The 23,551-nt window shown below is 37.7% G+C and overlaps 3 protein-coding genes across 6 annotated transcripts; 2 read left to right on the forward strand and 1 right to left on the reverse strand.

Moving 5' to 3' along the window:
* The first annotated feature begins 628 nt into the window (after positions 1-628).
* Positions 629-13,062, forward strand: gnb1b (guanine nucleotide binding protein (G protein), beta polypeptide 1b). Of its 2 annotated transcripts, none has more exons than XM_020628963.3 (11): positions 629-1,019; positions 6,570-6,678; positions 6,817-6,855; positions 6,939-7,045; positions 7,317-7,380; positions 8,431-8,593; positions 9,643-9,709; positions 9,866-10,067; positions 10,169-10,385; positions 10,493-10,608; positions 11,327-13,062. In XM_020628963.3, the coding sequence occupies exons 2-10, from the start codon at positions 6,622-6,624 to the stop codon at positions 10,597-10,599; spliced, it is 1,023 nt and encodes a 340-aa protein (XP_020484619.1). In that variant the 5' UTR covers positions 629-1,019; positions 6,570-6,621; the 3' UTR covers positions 10,600-10,608; positions 11,327-13,062. The 2 variants fall into 2 exon arrangements, with proteins under 2 accessions (XP_020484619.1, XP_029132119.1); XM_029276286.2 differs by lacking the exon at positions 629-1,019 and adding an exon at positions 1,831-1,854.
* A 2,093-nt stretch (positions 13,063-15,155) lies between these two features.
* tardbpb (TAR DNA binding protein b) lies at positions 15,156-20,113 on the forward strand. Of its 3 annotated transcripts, XR_002277841.3 has the most exons (6): positions 15,156-15,878; positions 16,854-17,017; positions 17,112-17,261; positions 17,359-17,529; positions 17,621-18,690; positions 19,354-20,113. XR_002277841.3 is itself a non-coding variant. In XM_020628967.3 (5 exons), exons 1-5 carry the CDS (start codon positions 15,638-15,640, stop codon positions 18,113-18,115), a joined length of 1,221 nt encoding a protein of 406 aa, XP_020484623.1. In that variant the 5' UTR covers positions 15,156-15,637; the 3' UTR covers positions 18,116-19,285. The 3 variants fall into 3 exon arrangements, 2 of the variants coding, with proteins under 2 accessions (XP_020484623.1, XP_020484624.1); XM_020628967.3 differs by lacking the exon at positions 19,354-20,113 and having other exon boundaries at positions 17,621-19,285; XM_020628968.3 differs by lacking the exon at positions 19,354-20,113 and having other exon boundaries at positions 15,157-15,878; positions 17,112-17,252; positions 17,621-19,285.
* A 158-nt stretch (positions 20,114-20,271) lies between these two features.
* Positions 20,272-23,122, reverse strand: cenps (centromere protein S). The gene is made up of 5 exons (XM_020628969.3): positions 22,881-23,122; positions 22,669-22,792; positions 21,022-21,055; positions 20,837-20,903; positions 20,272-20,490 (listed from the first exon to the last, which is right to left on the reverse strand). The coding sequence occupies exons 1-5, from the start codon at positions 22,905-22,907 to the stop codon at positions 20,377-20,379; spliced, it is 366 nt and encodes a 121-aa protein (XP_020484625.1). The 5' UTR covers positions 22,908-23,122; the 3' UTR covers positions 20,272-20,376.
* Positions 23,123-23,551: the final 429 nt, after the last annotated feature.

The raw sequence follows: 23,551 nt of genomic DNA on the forward strand, positions 1-23,551 counted from the left end.
ACTTTAACTGACTCAGCCTTTTCAGTGATTTATTTCAAGGATAGCCCCTTGAGATGCATCATCTCATTTTCTAGGGGGTCCTTAGAAAACATAAATATAATCATCAGTAATACAAAATAAAAAATGAAAGGTAGGCTAAATCCTAAACATAATACCAAACATTTAAACAGAGACACCCACTAGACTATCCATTTTTTTTTAGCTGCTGCCATGCCTTCATTTAGAGCCTATTTTTGGTGGGAGGGAAGGGTCCTTGTCTTGTAAGAGCAGCCAAATATTGCCAAATTAAAGTCTGTTTTTAATGTTTGTTTCATATCGTTTGGGAAACCAATTGGGACACCCACACAACACCACACACACACACTCACAATCACTCACTTAATGCTCCCCCAAGCCTTTTAGTTTGACTTAGTTGTAGGATGAAGGAACGATAGGCTCCTAGGTTGCACTTCAATGAAATGCACATAGGACATGTGAGAAGTGCTAAATATTGTTTATGGTGATTAATAACACGAACATCTCCAGTGAGGCTATAGATAGATAAACACCAGCCGAAGGTTCTTGTTCTTCACCCATCGCTGCTGCAGCGTGGGGTTTCCCAGCGCTGACTGCAGGGTTACCGCGCCCATCTCGTCGTTTTGATTCCCGGACTGAAGTGCTTCTACTGTACGGGCAGATGTTGAGCTTGGAGAAAAGGATACAGCACACCGTTAAGTTTTAATCGAGTGTGGTGACTTTACAGATTAGTCTGTTTGTCCGTCTTGGGAGTTACATCAGTTAAGGGCTAGTGGGTGTGATCCCCCCCCCCCTCCTCCTCCTCCCCTCTCCGGTTGGTTGACTGAGGTTGTCAAGCTGTTGCCTGCGTTAGAGAAGGGCTGCTCCTCGGAAAAACCAACGCTAGCTGGCTAGCTAGTTAGTAAGCTAGCGTTGTGGTGTTCGTCGATGCGTGGATCGGAGCTTTACGCCGTCCTGTTTCCCAGTAAATGCCAAAACGCAAAAACAAACGCAAATTGAACCAGGTGAGTTGAAATAAAGCGATTACCGAGCTGTTTCTCAATCTTTCACTGTTACTGTTAATGGCGTTAGCTGATAAATTGTGGCGGTATTGAACCGTCCGGGGGTGGGGTAACGATAGCTTCCTAGTCGTTTAGTTAGCTGCAGATGGCTAACATTTAGTTAGCTATTTTATCTGTCTTATCAGCCTATCACTTAAAAGAGTGGCTGTAGCATTTTGCATCCTGATTCTTACTGTTTGTGGAGGATTACCAGAGTGCTTTCACTTCCTACTACATCACTGTGTTTGCGTTCAGTAAATTGAAATGTAAGTACTATTAATGTTGGTGAAAGAAAAAAAAAACCCCGGCGTCAAAGTAACGTGAATATCGGCCAGGAAGGATTGCTATCAGCGATGGCCCACCGGAGCTTTTGGCCTGAAAAATCCATTAGTTAATAGCTGTAAAAGTTTTAAAGAAAAGTGTGTTTACGACGTAGCACCATAAACCTAAATGTAATCGATGGATTGAGTTGTCCTCGTTAATTTTTTCACATTAAGGTATTTGCTGTCAGATGATGATGATGATGACACATTTGGGGTTGGGTTGGAACAATAAAGGTCCCGTAAACAAATTTACTGCAAAAAAAAAAAAAAAAAAATGTGTTATCAGCGATAGCGGAGCAGTCTGCATCACTACTTGACTTCAAGATTGTTTTCTATTTGTCATTTTAAAGCCACGTTTAATTAAAAGTGAGCCATGGTCGCCGCGTTAACACCCTGTTTTTACTGAGCCAAACTAATAAGTTAGCACATTGCTGCCTTTCCTGCAACGACTCGGCCGCGGTGCAACGCCTTTTGGGGTTAGTAATGCTAGTTAATTATCACCAGTTAGTTTATATATATCTACACAGCAATGAATGATATCCTATACTTTATATATATATAAAAAAAAAACAGCCACTTCAGTTATTGCATTTTTTATTTATTTATTTTTTGCTTACTGAAGTCGAGCAGGCCATCGCCGCCCGACCTTGCAGTTTTACAGGCTCGCCTGCATGAGATTACTGAACCCAATAAATACACTGATGCGTCTTAATCAAATCAACCTTACACTGTCGGCTTTAACGAGATTGTTTGTCTGTACGTAAGTGGCTTTCTAGAGGCTGGGCAATCGCCGAGTTTCCCCCACTATGTTGGCTTTAAGCTAACTACATAGCTTTCCATGTAATTGCGGAAGAGCTGCTGAGTCTACCCCCTGAGTCTTGACTGGTTACGGTTTCTTCTGCTTTACCAGCTTCTGGGTCATTTATTATATGTCTTGGATGTTCAGCGGGACATACACACGACAAATTTAACCGCACACTGTTAAATCACAAGTAAAATTGTTGCCAATAATATCAGCGAGCACATTTCCTTCTTGAACACTAGCTCTGCCCTGCCTGCAGGCCTCACCAGTCAAGCCTGCTAGCAAGCTAACTAGCGGACAGCAGTCTGCAAGATGGCGTTTAGCTGCATCTTCTCAGATTTCCATCGGTGCAAGTCATGTTATTATTGCACTGTGCAACGTACATCACATGTCGAAATAGATCACAGCTTTTTAGATACTAGTAGTCTATTCGACAGTTGTTTAAGTTTAATATTGTGTTCTCTTTCAAATATGAGAGGATCTAGGTTGCCCAACCTCATGAACAAATTAGATTAACAAACTAACAAACAGCTATCCAGCGGCCATTCAAATCCAATGCAAACTATTATTCAGTTGTAGGCAAATCACAGTACTGCACACAGTGACTATGTAAACTATCAGAACACACCAACTAGACAGGATAAACCTGTGCACTGACAGCACCTAGTAATATACACTCACCAAGCATTTCTGTTTACATTATGTGTCTGTTATTTGCAGATATCTTTTTTTAAACATAGATTCTTTAAAAATACAACTTTACATTAAGCAAGGATGACACTAATTATACTGTTTCTGGTCACACTGGGTAACTGAAGTAAATGTACTATATTAGGCTTATGATATCACTAGTAGAGTTAAAATCCAGGCACTTGCTGTAAGCATGTTGTGTGTAAAAGAATTAAGATTAAACTCATCCTTTTATGATTAGGAAAACATATTTCTAATGCCTGGGCTGGATCTGCCAGCTGTTTATGTTAGTGGACATGGATAGGGATTAGAGACTCATTGACTGAGGATTTTAGCTTTTAGGATTATGGAGTTGCTCAATGATATTGCTGGTTATGACCTTTTCTATGATCCAGCTTTAGACCTGTGAAACATTGCATTATCATCCTTTAACAGTGCAGATAAGCTGACCTCTCTTTTGAGAACAGAGTGCAGAGTCAGGGGATTATTTTTTAAAATGTTAACTGTAGATGCATGAGCCACCTTTTGAAAATGCAGGCACAGTCTGCCCTTAAGGGACCCGAGAAAAGCTAGTGAGCTACAACTCTAGGCTGCTTGTCTCTGCTCATTGTTTATCATGCAGTCAGCTGACCCTGATCAGGCGCTTGGAAAGCAGAAGTGATGAGGGAGAGGAACTCCTTACTTGTAAGCATCCACAGAGGTCAATGGGAAATAATGTTTCTGAGTGTGGCTTATTTAAAAGTAAGATGCAATATGACCCAGGTTTATATCACTTTTTGCTTTTACCATTGTATTTTAGGGTGTGGCAGGAGGTATAAATGATACAGATGAATTGCATGTTGTAATTGATTAGGAACAACATTTTAACTGACTGTGTGACTGAAGAGTATTTTCTAATGGATAAGTATTAAAGGAAACCTGTCATTTTAACGCTTTAAATTCAGAAAAAATAGAACTGTAACTGGAAGCTAAATAATGTCCTAAAGCTAATTTCAGATCGCAATCTTTTTCTTTTTTTTTTTAAATATTTATTTGTGGGCTTTTTGTGCCTTTTAATGGAGAGACAGGACAGTGGATAGAGTCGGAAACCAGGGAGAGAAAGTGGGGAACGACATGCGGGAAGGAGGCCACAGGCGGGATGCGAACCCAGGCCGCCAGCTTGAGACGACAGCCTCAATACAACCTAACCATTGCGCCACTAGCGCGCCCCCCAGATCGCAATCTTTTGACAATAAATTCAGTTAAAATTATGTTATTGTAATAATTATCACATTATATTAGTGCTGATATGGCCTAAGAAAGCAAATCTCAGATTTTTTTCACAACACACTCAATCTACGATTTTAATCGATTTTCTTTCTTTACAAAAAATATATGGAACACACTTGGAAAGGTTCGGAGGGACTGAAACGTGTTTTTTTTTTTTTTTTAATATATAAATTGGTGATGCTTAGCAAGAGTAGTGTGCAGGATTTTTTCAATTCAAGTAACAGTTTGTGGTCCTACACACCTACTTTATGTGATAGTTGGATGTGCAAACACCTCCTTAAAAATAGAAGGAATTTACTTTTATTTATTAGATTTCCCTTAAGATGAATAAAGTAACCGCAGTTTCTCTTTTGGGGTTCAAGTGGCTACAGGAAAAAGTAGAGATTAGGCAGAACTGTGGCTGGGTGGCATAGACCTGGGGCCACCCAGCCACTCTGTAGGATGTAAAAGAGGGGGCAGGATGTGAACTTTAGGAACCCAAAGTAACCGGCAGAGTAAGTTAAAGGAAAAAAGCTAGATTTTCCACAAATACGATTTATTGATGAAGTTGATATATTTCCCAGCCCTACACTAATGTTTTCCCTTTAAATGCCTCAATATATGTTAATACATGAATTATTCTACATGTCTAAAACTACCACGAGTATTAGTAAACTGTATCAGAAAATAAAATACAGCCCTCTGAATCAACTTCGAAAAATACTTCATAGGGTATAAGAAAAGTGGAGAATATTGCTGTAAAATATCGGCTATATTCAGAGGTTTTCAAGGTGAGAACAATTTTCTGCTGTCTATTGATGATACTGCATTATTATTACATTCCATGACACGTTAATATAGAGATTAATCAGGGTAAGAGGATAACCTGTATAAGAAAGGTCAACCAATCAGAGGACCTAAAGGATAACATAGTCAGGTAGAGAAGATTGTCTCAGTTGTCTTGAAACCTCCGCTTTCATAGGCCTACTGACTGACATACAGCAGGTAAGGTAACTGGAAGGGCAAGGTTGGTCAACTCGGTGGGGCTAGTTATCATTTTGGTTTTTATATTGCAGTTTTAGACTTTGAACTGTCACTAGTGTCATGCAAAACGTGTCATGTTTGTTTTTCTAATATACAAGAGAGCAATATGTCTTATCCAGGACAGCTTATAAATACTAGTATTAATAACTGATGAGAGTAAATATATACTTTTAAAATGTAATCTTTCAACTTGATATGAAATGTGTTTTGTATGTTGGAGTAGTTTTACAAAAGTTGATGTAGCAGTGTTATTTCCTTAATACTTAAAAAATACTTGCCATAAAATACTTTTTTAAGTTGTATTTAGGTTAAAATGATGTGTGCATTCTCAATTTTTATTAGCTAACCAGTTCTCTGAATGCAGACGTCAGTACCACAAAAAAACATTTAAACATGCAAGAGTACAATCATAAATTTTTTCCCAAATGTACTTCTCTAAGGCGTACCTGAATTATTTATTAACTGGATCTGAGCACAAGGGTTTCCATTTTCCAGGATATCTGGAGTTGGTAAACATTAAGTGACCATTTCATTAACTGCTAAACCAGCTACAGACCGTATCTGAAATAAGATTGGATATTCATTGAGCCATTTTGCTTGTTGTTGTTATGTTGCATTGTGATTCTTTGGCACAAACTTTAAATTGTCTTAGACTGTGCCTGCGTCATCAAACAGTGGGATGACGTATTTGTTACAGCATGATGCAGTAATGTAACCAAATTTCAGAACTAATTTTATTTGCTTACCCCTACAAAAAGCTCTTAAAAGATTAAAGTTACATTTTCAGTGTTGTAAAATCATATAATTGTCTTGATAAGTTTCCCCCATGATATGACAGTGAATGTAAATGAAGTCTTGTAGCTTCCCTGAAATAACTGTCTAGAAATGACTTAAGTGTATTACCGTAATTTGCTTGGAGAAATGCCATAGGTATTGTATTTGGAGCATGCCAGTTGGATTGTGACACGAGTTTTTAAAAGTTATTTTATCACACAAACTTTTAGAGTGCCTTGTGGTTCTGTATTAATATTAGGGGCTTATTGATCACTGGGCTAAAATTCTGAGTATCCCAGGGATTGAGGTCAACAGGATAATGACTGCTTTTCGGATCATTGGAAAGTCATGCCTTAACAGGATTTGTCTGGCAATCTAAACTGTGTGTCAGGATTATGAGTGACATTGAGGTGTGAAAGTAAGGCTGAACCATCACCTGTGTGTGTTGTAGGCTGTTGGTAAACAAAGTTTATTGAAGTAAAATTAAACTGATTTGAGCTCCTCTTTTATTATCTGCTGTTAGAAAAATCTGCTTTTATGAGTTCATGCTCACTTTGTGTATAGGTAGCAAAAATATGACCTATAATGAAAGAGATTGTGAGTGATTAAAATGCTTCTCTTAATTATTTCTAGATCAACAAGTGCCCCGGTAGCTGGAGTAAGGTAATTGAAAAAGCAGGATAAAATGAGTGAACTGGACCAGTTACGCCAAGAGGCTGAGCAGCTCAAGAACCAGATCAGAGTGAGTAAAAAGCACCTGTTTTTATACCGTTTCAACAATCATTCAAATTCATTATCACCTCAGAGTTCAGGCCAATAAAATAAAGACGCATGTATGATGGAGATATCCCAACCTAATTTATTTTTATCCTCCTTTTAGGATGCTAGGAAAGCATGCGCAGATGCCACACTATCACAGGTAACATTTAACATTCTGATTCGTATCTTTGGTCAAATAAAGTATTTGAACTGAATTTAACCATGGTTCTTAATGTTTTGCAGATCACGGCTAATATTGACCCCGTTGGCCGAATCCAGATGCGTACAAGACGAACGCTGCGGGGTCATTTGGCTAAAATCTATGCCATGCATTGGGGAACAGATTCCAGGTAAAAAGACTGCCTGGCATATGACTCATTATATCAACGTCTCTTTTTATATGTAGTTCAAATCTGATCTCTTATAATGACAAATGTTTAGAAACCTGTAAAACGGAGAATATACCTTAATTTAAGTGATGTTACACTTATAAGTAAATGACATATATCTTTACGTTGATTTTTTTTCCATACATCGAAGTACTAAGTCATTTTTGGTCATCTTGATTTGAAAACTCCTTTTTTGTCACTGTGTTTTACAATACTGTTCTGATTTGTTTAGGCTCCTGGTCAGTGCCTCTCAAGATGGTAAACTCATCATTTGGGACAGCTATACTACAAATAAGGTAATTACATGTTTTGGTAGTGATGTAATAGTTCAATTTTAAAATGCTATTTGTAATGGTTAGTTTGAAGGCAGAATAATGACAGCAGCTGTTTAAATGTAGTTATTTTAGAATTACAAGGAGAGAAACTAACACTGCCCAGATATTCCTAATAAATTCAAAAGGCCTTTTAAGCAGCCAAGAAAAAGGTGATTGTTGTGGTTAATTTGTAGTTAGATGGATGGAAGTGGTGGGCAGTTTGATGTCTGGTCCTTTCTATCACATACAGAAACTTTAAAATAGAGATTGATGATCTGTCAAGTCTTCGTTTATTGAAGAAGCTATCCTACTGACACTAAAAAACTGTTTCTTTGAGTTTGATACAGCCAGCGATAAATCCAGCTGGGAATTAAAAGATTAAAGGGTCATTCTTCTAATGTATCTCAAGAGGGGATTGCAAGCCCGATCGAGGTCAGAATTGTATATTGATTGTATTCTTTAAGTTATAAGGCTCTCACAAATAGAAACAACACTAGTGTCAGCCTTTGCTAAAACAAGCTTCCACATGATGCTGCCTGTGAGTGCCCACAGTAACAGCTTGTTGATCGACATATGATATTATCCATCGAAATGGAAATGTTTGATCATACAGCACGCTGTGGTGCATCCTGTGCTTTGCTCTCATTTCATTGGCACTTGCTACTTGTTGCGTCATTGATGCTAGTTTGTGACCTGGCCTGGATGTCACTCTGATTTGGCAGCAGAGCAGTTTTTAAAATAAAACATTAAAGCTAGTTACTATTTTTGATACTTCTCTGAAACATTTGATCAGACTTGTATATCATGAAATGAAATTGAACGTAACAAATGAATTACTTGATTTAAAAAAAAAAAAAAAAAAAATTAAAAAAAAAAAGGTTTCTCTACACAAAAACATGAAATCCTTGTCATTACCAGACCAGTGATCCTGTGAACTGTAATTTCTAGTTTAAAAATTTCCCTAAAAAAACATGGACATCTAATTAATTGTATGTATTTGTGTGTTCTTTTGTGTCGTCATGTTTGTTGTAGGTTCATGCCATTCCCCTTCGATCTTCCTGGGTCATGACTTGCGCCTATGCACCGTCAGGAAATTATGTGGCCTGCGGTGGCTTAGACAACATCTGCTCCATCTACAACCTGAAAACCCGTGAGGGAAATGTACGTGTGAGCCGTGAGCTCGCTGGACATACAGGTGTGTGTACTACTCATATTCTATCTGTCATATATTTTACATTTAAATTAAAGTCTTGGGAATTTATTGGTTTGTGCTATTAATTAACCGTTGACTGAAATGGATTGCAAAATTGTAATCTTAACTCCATATGTCAACTCAAAGTAAATTAAAATGATACAATGCCCTTCCTTTGTGCACTGAACACTCTAGGCCTTACTGTATATTGAATCTTATTAATTCAGGATGATTAGGAGTTCATTGGTTGGACAAAATTTGAAGTGTATTTAGAGTCTTCATTCCTCCAAATGTTTATGTTTGTTATCAGATAATTTCTTAATCTAATACACTCATTATGATAGTAGATTTGAAGCCCATACATAGAAAACTCACATAAGCCACACATATTCACTTCAGACATGAGAATGTATAAGACAACTGAGTACGATAGTGCTCTAAGTTCAGTTCATATCACTGTGCTTTGTGTCTACATCAATATATAAGAGTCTGGCCTATGTCCACCTAGCATTTTTTTCTGAGCGTCAGTACCTTTTTTTCAATAAGGAGAGAGCGCTTGCAGCAGCAGACGACCACCAGTGAAAAAAGCACAGCACACAGCTTTGTTTTTGGAGCCCTCTGCCTTCTTTTGTGCAGCCGCTCTGAGTGCTTTACTCTTCAAATGTTTCAACTTTTTAGAAAGGCACTTTTGGCATGTTTTCAAAATATGATATTTCTGATTATTGTCTCCTATGGGTCCTGACAAAGTAGGAGGGCAAGCATCCTCTGTTTGATGCTCATAGTGAAGGGAAAAAACGATGTGAAATATAAAACATACAATAAAAATCCCCAGTGCAGTGTCAGTGATAAAGTGGCTTTTCTTAAAAGTTGTCATAGAGACAGCATGCACGTGCAGTGCTTTGATTCTCAGTGCATATGCACTCCAGAGCGAACGGCCGTTACTTTTCTGCCCAACAAAAACGCTAGCTGGACATAGACAAATACTGCCAATTACAATTTGAAATAAACTTTCAAGCAAATAATTCCTCCACTGTTGATTCTTTGATTTTCAGGATACCTGTCCTGCTGTCGCTTTCTCGATGACAACCAGATTGTTACAAGCTCTGGAGATACCACTTGGTATGTAAAATGAGTGTTTGCAACGGAGTTACTTTCCTGTTTTATATCAAATCAATGATTTTGTAAAAGGGCCGGTAATTAGAAAAATTATGGAACTAAATAGTTTTTTGTTGGTTGTTTTTTCAATGAATATGATTTATTTGTATTTTTTTATAGTGCACTTTGGGACATTGAGACTGGCCAGCAGACAACTACTTTTGCTGGACACACAGGTGATGTCATGAGCCTGTCATTGGCCCCCGACACACGGTTATTTGTCTCTGGTGCTTGTGATGCTTCGGCTAAACTCTGGGATGTCCGTGAGGGCATGTGCAGACAGACCTTCACTGGCCATGAGTCCGACATCAATGCCATCTGTGTAAGCTGTTGCTTTTTGAACTTGAAATGTCAGTTTTTGACACACTTTGTGTTTCATATGGTTCATTTGTTTATTAATATTCTATCTTTTTAAACTTTCAGTTCTTCCCTAATGGCAATGCCTTTGCCACTGGCTCTGATGATGCCACCTGCAGGCTGTTTGATCTGCGTGCTGATCAGGAATTAATGATCTACTCTCATGACAACATCATATGTGGCATCACTTCTGTTGCATTCTCAAAGAGTGGCCGTCTTCTTCTGGCCGGCTATGATGACTTCAACTGTAATGTGTGGGACACACTAAAAGCCGACCGTGCTGGTGGGTATCTGATGTGAAATACTTGTGATCCTGGATAATTAGATGTACAAAATAGGTTCTTGATGGTTGCTGTTTTGTATACTAACTAAAACTTTGTACTTTTCAAGGTGTGCTGGCTGGACATGACAACCGTGTAAGCTGCCTTGGAGTCACTGATGATGGCATGGCAGTTGCAACGGGATCCTGGGACAGTTTTCTGAAGATCTGGAATTGAAGCCTGAAGGTTTCTTTTTTTTTTTTTAAATTATTACCTACATTTTTACCTTAGGCTATTCCCTGTAAAGTCTTAGTTCTACACCTGTAGTTGCAAATGTTTGTTGAAGCCTCATGTTCTGCAAGGCTGAAGTTAAAACTGAAATGGTTTTGCACCACTTCCGTGCCCTTAGCGGTTTCAGGAAGTTTTTGGTTTAATGAAGTCTCTCTCTCTCTCTCTCTCTCTCTCTCTCCCTCTCTTTCTCTCTCTCTCTCTCTCTCTCTCTTTTTGTGTCATTTGCTGGGTTTTATTCTTGAGAAATATGTTAGCTTGTATCTACATCCTCTTTTGACTTGTGTGATGAAAAACATTCCTGCCCCTACAGTCTCAATAATGTTAGAGTATAATTTTGTATCAGGCTTGCTGTGTAAAGAAACCAACCCAATGGTTCATCTTCTCCACTAAACAATTAGTGCACCTCAAATAAAAAAAGAAACTTAAATCAGTACAAATGTAAGATGAATAAAATATACTTTAAGTCAACCAATGGTATGAAATATTCCAATTCAAAAATATGTTTAAGAATTCCACAGCTTTCAAATATAATATTAATACGATTTTCAACTGCAGAAGATTCTAAGAAAAAAACAAGATTCTGAAAAGGCCAAAAGGTGTCTCTGCAAAAAGCTAAACTGTAGATCAGGTAAGATTAGTTGGATTCTTAATTTCATGTGTCTTTGTTTCCTAGATGTTCATTTAACTCCAAAGTTGACTGGAAGACCATTACAACTTCAGAATGTTCACAGCATCTTCTCAACACTGTTTAAACTGACTTGGACACCACAAAAACGAAGGGAAACCAATGCCTTTCCTACACAAAGAAGAGCACAATTGTTTATCACCTAGTTAAGAAAGGATCTCCTGTGGTATCAAATCAGAAACTTGTGCATTCCTTCTTGGACCATTTTATGTTACCTTGAAAAAAAAACAACAACAACAACACTATCATCCCATGCAAATGTGTGCGTCTCGAAAGCAAATGTTGGAGTGTAATTGTACAAATTATTTAACTTTTTTTTTTTTTCCTTTTTTTTTTAAGAATTCTATTCTGATGGTTTGTTATTCTCGATGGCTTTTCTTTGTCATATTTCTTTAGTGGTTTTAGATATGTTTGAATTACTGCTTGTCTTTCTAATCCAGTTAAATCATATAAGACAGATGACCGAAAACACGCAGCAAGTAAAAGCTTGGATCATATAACACGAGCAGCTTTCCAAAATTTCCATGATGTATTTAAATACTAGCTGTCTTTTTTTTTTTTTCATCACAGCCTTTTGCACATGAAGAAGCTTCGCCTTTCAACTAATACTATGTTAAACGAACCAAGCACATGCTCTAAGTTATGAATGCTCATTCCAGTACAAAAGGAGTTATAACGAGTAACTTATACAGTTAACCCCCTAATTCTTGTACATGCCTTTAAAGCTGGGTGGGAAGGGGTGGGGTAGCAAAGTAGGTGCTGAGATAATTGGGGCATGGCTGGATTTTATTACCGTATATGGATGAGGGGTGGGGGTGGGGGGTTGTGTTTAGTATCCACTTTGAGTGAAACACCTCACCTGACTAAATAGACACTTCCTTTGCTTGGGACTGCAGTTGCAACTCTGTGAATGAAATGTACAAATCAATGTCTGAAAATAATGGTCTGATGTTTTAAGTTAAGACATTTAATTTTGTCTGCCATGAGTTAATTTAGATGTGCATGCTGTAGACTTGCTTTCAATGGTGCAAAATTTCTAGTTTTTTTTTTTTTGTTAGTTTCTTAAAGGAGAGTAACCTAATGATTGAACTTAATAGAAGCCATTTTTTTGGCTCCAACTCTGCATACATCATGTTCTAATTACTGGTAAAGCTATGCACCAGAGTGAGCAAGAATGGAGAAGACTAAATATTGATTGCAAACTTAGTGTAAATGATGCTTACCAGTTCTATTGATGCCAATTTTTGTAATTATTATAACAATCATTGTGAAATTATATCCTTGACAAGTCCTATTCTCTCCTTCAAATCTCCACACTCAATGGAACAACAATGTCCTCACAAACTGTCCATACTAAACTTTTGTACATTTTTTCTTGGTCTTAAATTGAAAATCCGAGCATCTGAATGACAACATTTCACTGTATACAGAAGCACTTTTGTTAAAGTTGTGACATATTTTCACTTTTCCTTTTTTTTTCTGCAATGATGTACAATAAATGTGATGTATTTGTGTGTGGCCACAAGTGAAAATGCAATTCAACTGAGACAGAATCCCTTTTCTCTTTCCATTAATATTATAGAGCTCTGCACCCTTATGTACCTTTTCACTTTTTGTATTTCATTTCAGTCTGTTGGTGTAACACGGTGAGCTGGATGCAAGATAGATACTGTACTAAATTGTACTGTTATTGATTGAAAATGTAATAAAAAAGCTGTTTGAGATCTGTTTGTTGAGTTGAGTTTGAAACAAATGTTTAATCAATGCTTTAAAAGGGAGTTATTTAGCCAGTGCTTTAGGATCAGTAAGGCTAGTTGTTTTGGAAAGATGGATTTTTACTTGTTCAGGGAGAGCAGGCAACAAAGTTAGGCTAAAAACAGTTGATATTATTTGCAGAGCCAATGGGATGGCTTCTGTAATCTATAGACTGAACTACTTTTCATTAAAATCTTAAGTATGTTACTCTTCCAGCCAGAACAAAACCTACCAAACGTTACTAGCAACACATTTGGTAATAGAGTACAGTTTGCTAATATTGCTCCCTACCTTTGCATACATTCGACTTATTCCTATCCCTAAACCAAAGATGAATAAATTAGTCTGGCACTAAACATTTTAACACCCTAGGCAGGAAACTTCCTGTCTCTAATGAAGGCATAAAAGCCCAAAGAAATTTGAAAAAACAAAATATCTGCCTTTGCAACAAATGTAATGAATTTGATACTTAAACATCAGGGTAGCCATCATTGACCACAAACCAGGTAAACTGAAAAATACTCTAGATTAAAAAAAAAAATGGAACAGGTTCATCTACAACCAAAAATTGTGACTCAAATTATTGGCTGGACATTAAATAAACTGACCGCCACAGTCTGTCTAATCTCTTGTACTTCACATTTCTATTTTCTAAAAATTGTACAAGTAGATGACCAACCAATTAATCTTGTGCATTGATATGAGTGACCAAGGTTTTATAATTTTCGAATGAATTGGTTATTGGTAATGACAGATTGCTCAGATCCATTGTTTATTTTATAATAAAACCAGTTATGTCAGTCAGCCCTGCACTTCATCAAAACCCCTTACAACACAACACAAAAGGAAAATCAATCTGACCAAGGATTTGATATCCTGTCAAACTACCTTTTGAAGTATTTAATTTTAACATTGACTAGTACCTGACAATTGCACAGTCCAGTTACTGTATCAAACAGTCATGCACACTAGTGCTGTACAACTTGACACACTCTGACATAAGTTATTGTGTAACCTCCTGGTCACAAGCAGCACATGCAACCATCATGTCTCTGATGATAATATACAACAAAGCCATTCAAATTTTAGACAAGATGCAAATAAGGTGTGATGACCAATACATCATTGTCATTTAAAAAAAAAAAGTTAAAAGTGTTATGTTTTGGTAATTGTATTAAATTGTCTACGCTTAACCTCATCCATTAATGTTTAAAAGCTACTCGGGTTCTCTGTGAGCTGGTGGTAAACTACATTGTCAGGCTCTGTAACACGAGGAGCATCTAATGGAGACTTGCAGAAAAATAACCTTTTCTGTTCAGGGGATCAACATGTGGAAAGCTTTTTCCTGCAGAGTTCAAACTGGTACCAGACTGGAGTCATTTTAATTTAAACTCAAACTGCAACATTAAGAGTCTTGCCGTCATGCATGATCTTCCTCTTCCTGTTTTACTTTGTTATATTATATCATTTACTGTTCTGTATTTTGTGGTTGTTTGGTTCTGTTTTTAAAATGTTAAGTTTTATGTATATTAAAGGCCTAACCTAGAAATGCTGTTGTGTGACATCAGTTCACTGGCTCCATGTGTCCCTCTAAAAATAAACATAAAATACATAAATAACGGGAATGAAAGTTAAATGGAGGTTAATCATTATGACCTAGACTCCTAACTCCTAAAGGATAAAGGCTCAATTTAATAAATAATTATTTGACTAATATATTCTTATAATAATAACTACACTACGGCCATTACGTGCGCTCATCTCGGTACGTACCAACGTAAAATCTAGCGAACGGAAGCTGCATTCGCGGCGTATCATTCTCAGTTGATGGAGGGGGGGGGGCGAAATAATATCTTCAAAAAAACGATACCTAATACTTTGTTTTAGATTGTATTTAAAAAAGAAAGTAAACATATTCTATGACAAGTGAGTTAGTTTTGGATCATGATGCGTACGGATTATCCAATTAGTGTAAAATATCAACGACTCTCTCCCGACGAATTAACCCTCACGCAGAGAAATGGTACAACCCATTGACGTACTTCCTTTATCGCTGAGATAATGCCATTTTGGTAGGCCGTACTTGGTGGTTTCATTTTTCGCCTCGTGGAAGAAAAAAAAAAAAAAAAAGACTTTCCACGCTGTATTAGATAATTTTAATTTGGGATGAGACGAGCGCTCGGTTGAAGTTGTTATCAATTAATCGGCTAGCACGCGATTGAGGAAGTCGTTTTGATTGGATTAGTGAGCGTGGGGGGGGGACGTACGCATTTGTCATTACGCGGCGCAGTTGAAGAGTCGCAGCGAACAAAGGAAGGCTGAGGTCGATACACTCTGTCCGCGCTGACGGAGGGAAATATCATTTTAGTTCTTTAATGTTAACCTTGCTTAACGACGTTGTATTGTAAGTTGACGTAAGACGTGTTTTGAGTAGATTCAACAAATAATTGGCTGCACTCGTTTAGTTGTTAGCATCATCGGCTAAGAGGACAATCAGCGAGCTGACGGCGTTCAATTGAAACGAGCTTTGTTTTTTTTAAAAGAATGGCGGAAGTTTATATTAGAGTGGCGGAGGAGGAAAACGAGGAGCCCATGGAGATCCCGTCCGAGGACGACGGCACTGTTCTGCTTTCAACCGTGGCAGCTCAGTTTCCAGGGGCGTGTGGCCTGCGATTCAGGAGCCCCGTGTCCCAGTGCATGCGAGGAGTGCGTCTCGTGGAAGGGATCCTGCACGCGCCCGAAAACGGATGGGGCAATGTGGTGTATGTGGTGAACTATCCAAAAGGTGAGGCCTTTGTCATCGTCTTCAAAAAAACAAAACACTTAGTCCAAACAGGTGGCCATACGTATGTTATTAATAATTCATGATGTAGCTTTCAGCCTTCTGAAAATAGACCAGAATGACGTGACGTGTTTTGTTTACACCCACAATGTGCTTTGAGAGCTGAAACAGTCTTTTTTTGTAGACATCAAGCAAAGAGGGATAAATATTATGATTTGATTATAAGGTCATTAGTTTACTTTTGGAAAATCTTGCTGATGATATAGTTTGATTTTGATAAGAGCCCTGCCACAGAATGCACGTTTCTTGGTTGGACTGTATTTTAATATTTAAGTTATAAACGGGCTTTTAAAATGATTTTTTGACTTCAGTGGCTTAAACATTGTTTGTTCTTGATGAATGCAGAGGCTTACCTGCATTATACATATGAATATGCATAGGTTACAATAGTAAATAAAACCCTCAAGCACAATTTGATACACATATTGAACAGTTTCTAAACTGACTTTAAAGAATTGTCACCTTTTTTTAAGGGGTTTAAAAACTTAAATATGTTTTGTTGAAGTGATAAAGAAGGAAAGAGTGGTTTACATTGAATGGACATGCATAATTGTGATTAAACTCAACCTTTAGTTTGGACAACCACATAATCCTGAAAATGCCAAGATACAAAAGTAGTATGTTGTCACCCATCTACCACAAGTTTAACTAAAGGTATTGTATTTGTAGAGAATGTTAAATTTTCACTCATGCAACATATGGTGATGAAAACTGTGTCCATCAATAGTCTTAACAAAAATAAATGTGTACAAGCAGAACAGTTCAAATATTGTCCTTTATTTGCTCTTAGGCAGGTCTGATGTTCATGGGAACTTTTCAAAGTCATTAAAAAAAATCTTGGAAACTAATATTTTGGCAGCCTGTCTGGTTCAAATAAATCTAACTGAAATTTCTGTCTCTGTGTTGATCTAATTGTAGACAACAAAAGAAAAATGGAGGAAATTGATGCCTCCTCTGCTGTGAAAATGAAGAGAGGGGACATGAAGACGTCTGATCTGATCGTCCTGGGTCTTCCTTGGAAAACATCTGAGCAGGACCTTAAAGACTACTTTAGCACATTTGGAGAAGTCATTATGGTTCAGGTATAACATTAGCAACACTAGTTACATGTATATTGGTCTGGATTGTTTGTGGTGACCATGGATCGTCATTGCTAGATATTTGTTTCTCTGTCAGGTGAAACGAGATGCGAAGACTGGGAACTCTAAAGGATTTGGCTTTGTAAGGTTCACTGAGTATGAGTCTCAAGAAAAGGTGATCTCTCAGCGCCATATGATTGACGGAAGATGGTGTGACTGCAAGCTCCCTAACTCAAAGGTGACTATGGTAATGCCCATGCATAATCCCACACTTTACGGGGTTAACTTTTTGTTGAAGGGCACAAAAACCTGTAGTATTAATGTTTCCCCCTTTCCGTTTACAGCAAGGTCCAGATGAGCCATTAAGGAGCCGTAAAGTGTTTGTTGGCCGTTGCACAGAAGACATGACCACAGATGATCTAAGGCAGTTCTTTATGCAGTATGGAGAAGTCACAGATGTCTTCATCCCCAAGCCATTCCGTGCTTTTGCCTTTGTCACATTTGCAGATGATCAGGTATGAAGTTAAATCTGTAGAATGGCCTCTTTTGTAGTGGTGTCACTGCTCAGATGACCTGATTCCCATCTTCTTCTTTTTTTCCTCACAGGTTGCCCAGTCTCTCTGTGGAGAGGACCTAATAATCAAAGGCGTCAGCGTTCATATCTCAAATGCTGAGCCCAAACATGGCAATAGGCAGTTTGACCGCACCACACGTTTTGGGAATGGCTTTGGGGCTCAAGCATTTGGTAGCAGTCGTAGCGGGTTAGGAGGGAGCAGCACTAACAGTAGTCTGGCTAACTTCGGTTCCTTCAGTCTGAACCCCGCCATGATGGCTGCGGCTCAGGCTGCACTTCAGAGTAGTTGGGGGATGATGGGAATGCTGGCTAGCCAGCAGCAGACGTCTACCTCAGGCAGTACCTCAAGTGGAACAAGCTCAAGCAGGGACCCAAGTCAGTCTTTCAGTGCAGGAAACAGCAACTATGGCACTAACTCAGCAAGCCTGGGCTGGGGAGCAGGGTCAAACTCTGCAACCAGTGGTAGTGGGTTTAGCTCAGGTTTTGGGTCCAGTATGGAGTCAAAGTCGTCTGGGTGGGGTATGTAAGTTAAATGTTTGTATGGTAAGTATTGTGAAAAAGCCGAGTCTTTTCAAAATTTATTTCTGGTGTTGATGCGTATCTGAAAACTTAACACTTTTATGGAAGATGTTTTGTACATTTGGAAAAAAAAACTGCTAAAGATTTAATTTAGAAAGTGTCGAAGTGAGTTGTTTACCAGGATGTCTGACTAAAGTGCTATTTTTGATGTCTCATTTGTTTGTATCCATTTCAACTGGATTCTCTAATGCATGTATTGTGAAATGTGTTATAGCCATTTTGAAAATGCATGAATGTTTGTGGTTCACCATTATCCAGCTTTGTCGTTGACCTAAAATGCAATCTTGCATTGAGAAGAATCTGGTTGAAAACTTAATGTTTTAAGTGCAACTTAATTTGCAGTCAAGTTCTGTGGAAAGCCTTCATTGAAATCTCTTCTGCAGTTCACCTCTCTTCAATTTTCCTGTGAGGAAGCTCCTCTTTGGCAGCATTCTTGGGGTGATATCGGTATCATTCTCCCTCTTCCCACCTGTAAATGCAATGCCATCAAAGAACGGCTTCACTACGCATGTTCTAAGAGACGGTGGGTGTTTTCACTTTTATCCACTTTTAAATGGAAAGAACAGCGCAACTGACATTTTAAGAACTGATGAGTGCGATTGAGGATGGCTTGTGGCGAAGAGTGAAGCGATGAGTGAGCGAACGGAGAGAGACGCGTGAAACGGACTGGTTGTGCGGTGAAAGGGCCCAATTTGACTGCTTTCTTTGAGTGTGTGAGTGGAAGCTGCAGATGCTACGAGCGCCTCCCCTAACATGGACATTCTTTAATTAGTACTTCAGGATTTTTTTTTTTAATCTTTGCAAGTTTTTCCTTACTCTTAAGTATGTTGATCAATTGCAGAAATATCAAAATGTAGTGGAATGTTGTGATGAATATTTGTATTGCTTATATTACCTGATTTGAATGCTGTATGGTGTGTGCTTTCATGTTTTTGAACTGATCTGTAAGTGTGTTCTTGATGTGGATGACACCTGCTGAAGACTCTGGGGGACGCGAGTGATAGTGTGAGAACGTGGAGGTGTGTGTCCAATGGTTCCCAGTAGCTCTTGTTGTTTGTGGGGTGTTTATAAAACATGTCAAATGAAGGGAGTTCTCTAATAAAGTTCATTTGAATAGATGCTTAGTTGATATTACTTGAGTCTACTTGTCAAATAAAAAAACATCTAATTCGATTCACATATTTAGGGACCTTGGGCTCTGCTGGTCGAGGTCTCCGTTTGAACCCTGACTGAAGTCTGTTCTGAAGGACGAAGACGGAAGTTCCAACACTTTCAGTGTGTGGCCTTCTCATACATGACATGGGGTAGTACCTGTCTTTTTGCTGCTTTCAATGGCTTTTAGAGTAAATTATCCCTTTCTGATTATTCACACCTAGTTTTAGATTTGTCTTTATTTGGATCTTAAAAAGATGAGCTCTCAATGTGGAATCAGATCTCCTAGCCATGTTTTGTGTATGGCCTAACACCCAGTGGCCACTTGATTCAGTACACCTGTACAATCTATTGCAAATACTTAAGTTTCCCCGTGGGTGATACGTAACGGCCAGCATCTGTGCTGTGTGCCCTATGAGTTAAATCTGCAGAAGACCTCAGATCTTCATTAAAAAAATAACTGTTAACGTATGATTTTGTATTTAGCAGTTTTGATGATAAACTTAGATGTCTGCTCCTGTGTGCACTGCTTTGTCTTTCAAAAACCAAATCTATTCAGGTGAAGTACCATGTTGACCATTGAAATAGTGTCTAATAATACATTTGACTTAATGGCAGGTGTCATAAATTGTACAGGTGTCCCTAACAAAGTGATCAGTGGGTGTACTTGTGGTAAGTGCTAAAACATTTTATCAGTTTTTGAACCTTGGCAGGTGTATCATTAGTTGTTCAGACTGTGGTCAGCGCCTCTTTGACAGCTTTTTAAAATATCAAATAAAAATATTCAAATACAATATTCTGGTCTTCATTTTTCTAGTGTGTTGAACGTTATTTGACATTGGATCAGCAGGTCTCAGTAAATACCAAGTTGATGATTTGCTTTAAATGTGATCTAAAACAAGATTTCAAGAGAAGATAAAACGTTTAAAAACAATAATATGGCACCCTTAACTCATGATGTATTACAATGCCTTTATTGTCTTCAGAATATAAGTCAGCCTTCATGCTTATTTGAATGTTTAAGGTGAGACACCGCAGGCCTGCTTGTGTCTTGTCTTTATTCTCTGCTTTCCTCCTCAGTGTCTCTGGCCTTCCTTTTCCCGGTGTTTTTCTTTTTCAAATCCCTGTGCTCCTGGTTCAGTTCTTCACTTTTATTTTGTATGTAGATGGACTGAAATGAATAAAAGCAAAATGAACATTACTTGTGCAGTCTATATACCCCCACACAGCTCCAGTCAGTGCATTAACAGGAAAGGCATAATCTTATGTGGTTTACAACAGTGACTGGAACATGTACATTTGCTTGATTTTGACTTGAGGCATATACAAGTATATATACTTGTATATACCCCTTATTTTTATTTATCTTAACTAATCTATTCTGTTTACTGTGTATTTTGAGCTACTTGTCTGTGCTGCTGCAACGCCCGACTTTCCCCTCTGGGGATCAGTAAAGTATTATCCTATCCTATGGTGCTGTTAAATGTCATTCAGGCAACATAGTGGAAATAACTCACCAGTGCATTGCTGCGGCGGGCTAACAGCTTAACATCTTCTGTAGACACTGTGCTTCTTTTAGCATGCCTGAAGGACATTTTGAGATTGTCAACCAGAAATATAAGATTATAAAATATAAGGTAATTAAACGACAGGATGAGCTTAATTTATTTGTTAATCAAGCTACAAAAGTAGAGATTCTTACCTTGCAAAAGCCTCCAGGTCTTTAGCAAATATATCTGAAATCAGTCAGAACCAGCTGTGAAATGACATGTTTATACTAAAACGTGGAATTAAATGTATTTATTCATATCCTTTAGCATTTTCATTCAAACTCTACCAACAGCTTTGTTGTTTTAAGGCAAGTTTCCATTTGAAGGGCCTCCACTTTTAATGTTACTTCATCTTGGAAAGAGAACAATTCATGAAATGTGTTCTTATACGTAAATAAAGATCTTTCTGTGACAACACTGATTCGTTTAAATGTGTTTCTCTGGGGGGGAAGAGTTAACTATTAATTTCAGGATTTCCGATATATTTTCTTTAAAATCCTCCAACAGACCACTTGATGTGCTGCAAAATGGGATGTATTTGTGGTTGTATATAAAAAAACCTGTGCCTTATAAAACTCAGTATCTTTCGAGTGCAGTGTTTTTTTGATAAGGTATTATTTTTGAGATCATTTAATTTAATTTGGTTTATCGAATTAGGTGATAAGGCTAAATTGTTCAAACTCAAAAAACAGAGCACTTGAGGAAATAGTCATCATAAACCCCCAGAGCAATGTTTGAGCCCCCTGTATTCTTTTTGTTTGGACTTATTTGTTAAAGTAAGAGATAATGCTGAGTGAATTGGTTGACTAATTGTTTCACTGAGCTGCTTGCTATTGGAGAACCAAGCAAAGGTTTCCTTTGCGTGTGTAAAATGTCAATTTTGAGAAATGTGTTACAAGTCACTTAAAGACAACTATTTAAAGATACTACTTTGTTGCTCATTCTTAGTTTTTGGAATTTAGGATACTATTTAGTTTCACCAAAAGAACAAGTGCCTCCAATTAATTGGTAACTGACATTAAAAGGTAGATTCAAAGGTAGATAAAACATTATTCATGTTAAGAAAATAACCAGTGTAAGAAATACACTTCTTCTTTTGTTCTTATTTTGTTTGGGACACAAAACCTACTAATATATTTATTGACATCTTTGTATACTTAGTTAGCTTTCACCCTAGTGGATTAAAATGTTTATTTTCCACCTCCTGTTGTCATTAATAGTTTTAAGCTCTCGCCTTTAGAGTATTGACGTCTGAGAGCATGAATGCATTTTGGGCTGTAAGTCCTCACTGAATAGATATGTGTGCATACTGTAGGTCTGGTTAAGAAAACGTTTGGGCTCACCTGAAAAACTATGCTGAGGTTTCTGTACTGCCCTGAAGACAAAATAACATATTGTGTTCACACTATATTATAAAATGCCCATCGTTTCACAAATGCTCATCTTCTCTCTCCAGATGCCATCATAAAACATTTAAAACCATCCCCGGGCTGTCTGTGACCACTTCTGCTCTCTGCACTGTTTGTTCTGTAACACTAGTTATTTGTATTTATTTATAAGACATATCAGAGTTATTACCATTTTATTCATGTTTGTTTAGAACTATTTTTTTATTTTAAAATAAAGAAATTATGTTAAATATAAATATAAACATAAAACTGTATGCCAGTTTTCTTTAAGTGGATGAATATAATATATTAGTGGTCAATTATTAGAAGCAGCTGCTACAATTATTTGAACAATAGGACTTTAGAAATCTCCACGTTGTTATATCTCTGTACTTTAGTAGATCAGCCCACCACATTGTCTGAAGGCTGTCTCTGCCATCGATGCGATGACTTGTCGGCTGAAGTCTCTTCGGTGGTCCTCTCCGGTCTTCTGACACAGACGACCCACAGTAAAATGCACTGCTGCCTTTAACCTCTGAATTCACACAGAAGTAAAAATACATTATGCATCGTTTGTCACAAATAAGAATATAAATTGACGTTAAAAGTTTCAATGTTCTCACCTGCTGCGACTCGTCTCTATCAGACATTTTCCACAGTGGACAAACTCTCAAACACGGCCTCGACTGTACAATAGCTTTCGATAACAACTCAGACAAACTTTATGCCACAGAGGAGAGTCGTCACATTTATTCGCAAACACATAACATTTACTGTTTGCTTTGAGCGAACAGCTGGTCGAGAAAGAAAAACTCGCGGCAAAAACATACAAGCAAACCAAAGACTACTAAGTTGTTATTCCTTTACATTTTTTGTAGCACCACCGTGTGGCGTGGAGGGGATACTGCAGTGTTTAAATCCATTCTGTGATTTGGGGCTTTATTCACAGGATAGGGTTTACCATTGCCTGATCAATGTTGTCCAGGTATTGGGACAACACGAGTGACAAATGTTATTTAAAAACATCTATTAGCCATGTATCTGTGTGTGTGAGGTCATTCACTATCCCCCAGTTTGTGAAATGTTGTCATGAGAATTAAGATATGTCCTGTCACCTGATTCTACTATTGCAAGTCATTGAGCATTGAGAGTAAAACTTCTGAAAATAAAATATTCACAAAAAAAATGTTTAAATTTTTGTGATGTTTTGTTTCTTTTTTATTCCAACTTTGGTCACCGAGCCTTAACTTGGCTAATCTCTCCATCTATGAAATAAAAAGTGGTCAAGCATTGA

This window comes from Labrus bergylta, chromosome 5 (genome assembly GCF_963930695.1).
Source record: "Labrus bergylta chromosome 5, fLabBer1.1, whole genome shotgun sequence".
Taxonomy (NCBI): Eukaryota; Metazoa; Chordata; class Actinopteri; order Labriformes; family Labridae; genus Labrus; species Labrus bergylta.

Coding starts and splice junctions, on each gene's coding strand:
- gnb1b (XM_020628963.3), top strand. CDS start 6,622: ATGAGTGAACTGGACCAGTTACGCCAAGAGGCTGAGCAGCTCAAGAAC. Junction 7,046..7,316: donor CATTGGGGAACAGATTCCAG/GTAAAAAGACTG, acceptor TGATTTGTTTAG/GCTCCTGGTCAGTGCCTCTC. Junction 9,710..9,865: donor AGCTCTGGAGATACCACTTG/GTATGTAAAATG, acceptor ATTTTTTTATAG/TGCACTTTGGGACATTGAGA.
- tardbpb (XM_020628967.3), top strand. CDS start 15,638: ATGGCGGAAGTTTATATTAGAGTGGCGGAGGAGGAAAACGAGGAGCCC. Junction 17,018..17,111: donor GAGAAGTCATTATGGTTCAG/GTATAACATTAG, acceptor TTTCTCTGTCAG/GTGAAACGAGATGCGAAGAC. Junction 17,530..17,620: donor TCACATTTGCAGATGATCAG/GTATGAAGTTAA, acceptor TTTTCCTCACAG/GTTGCCCAGTCTCTCTGTGG.
- cenps (XM_020628969.3), bottom strand. CDS start 22,907: ATGTCTGATAGAGACGAGTCGCAGCAG. Junction 21,056..22,668: donor GACAGCCTTCAGACAATGTG/GTGGGCTGATCT, acceptor GACTGATTTCAG/ATATATTTGCTAAAGACCTG. Junction 20,904..21,021: donor GACCTGGAGGCTTTTGCAAG/GTAAGAATCTCT, acceptor AATGTCCTTCAG/GCATGCTAAAAGAAGCACAG.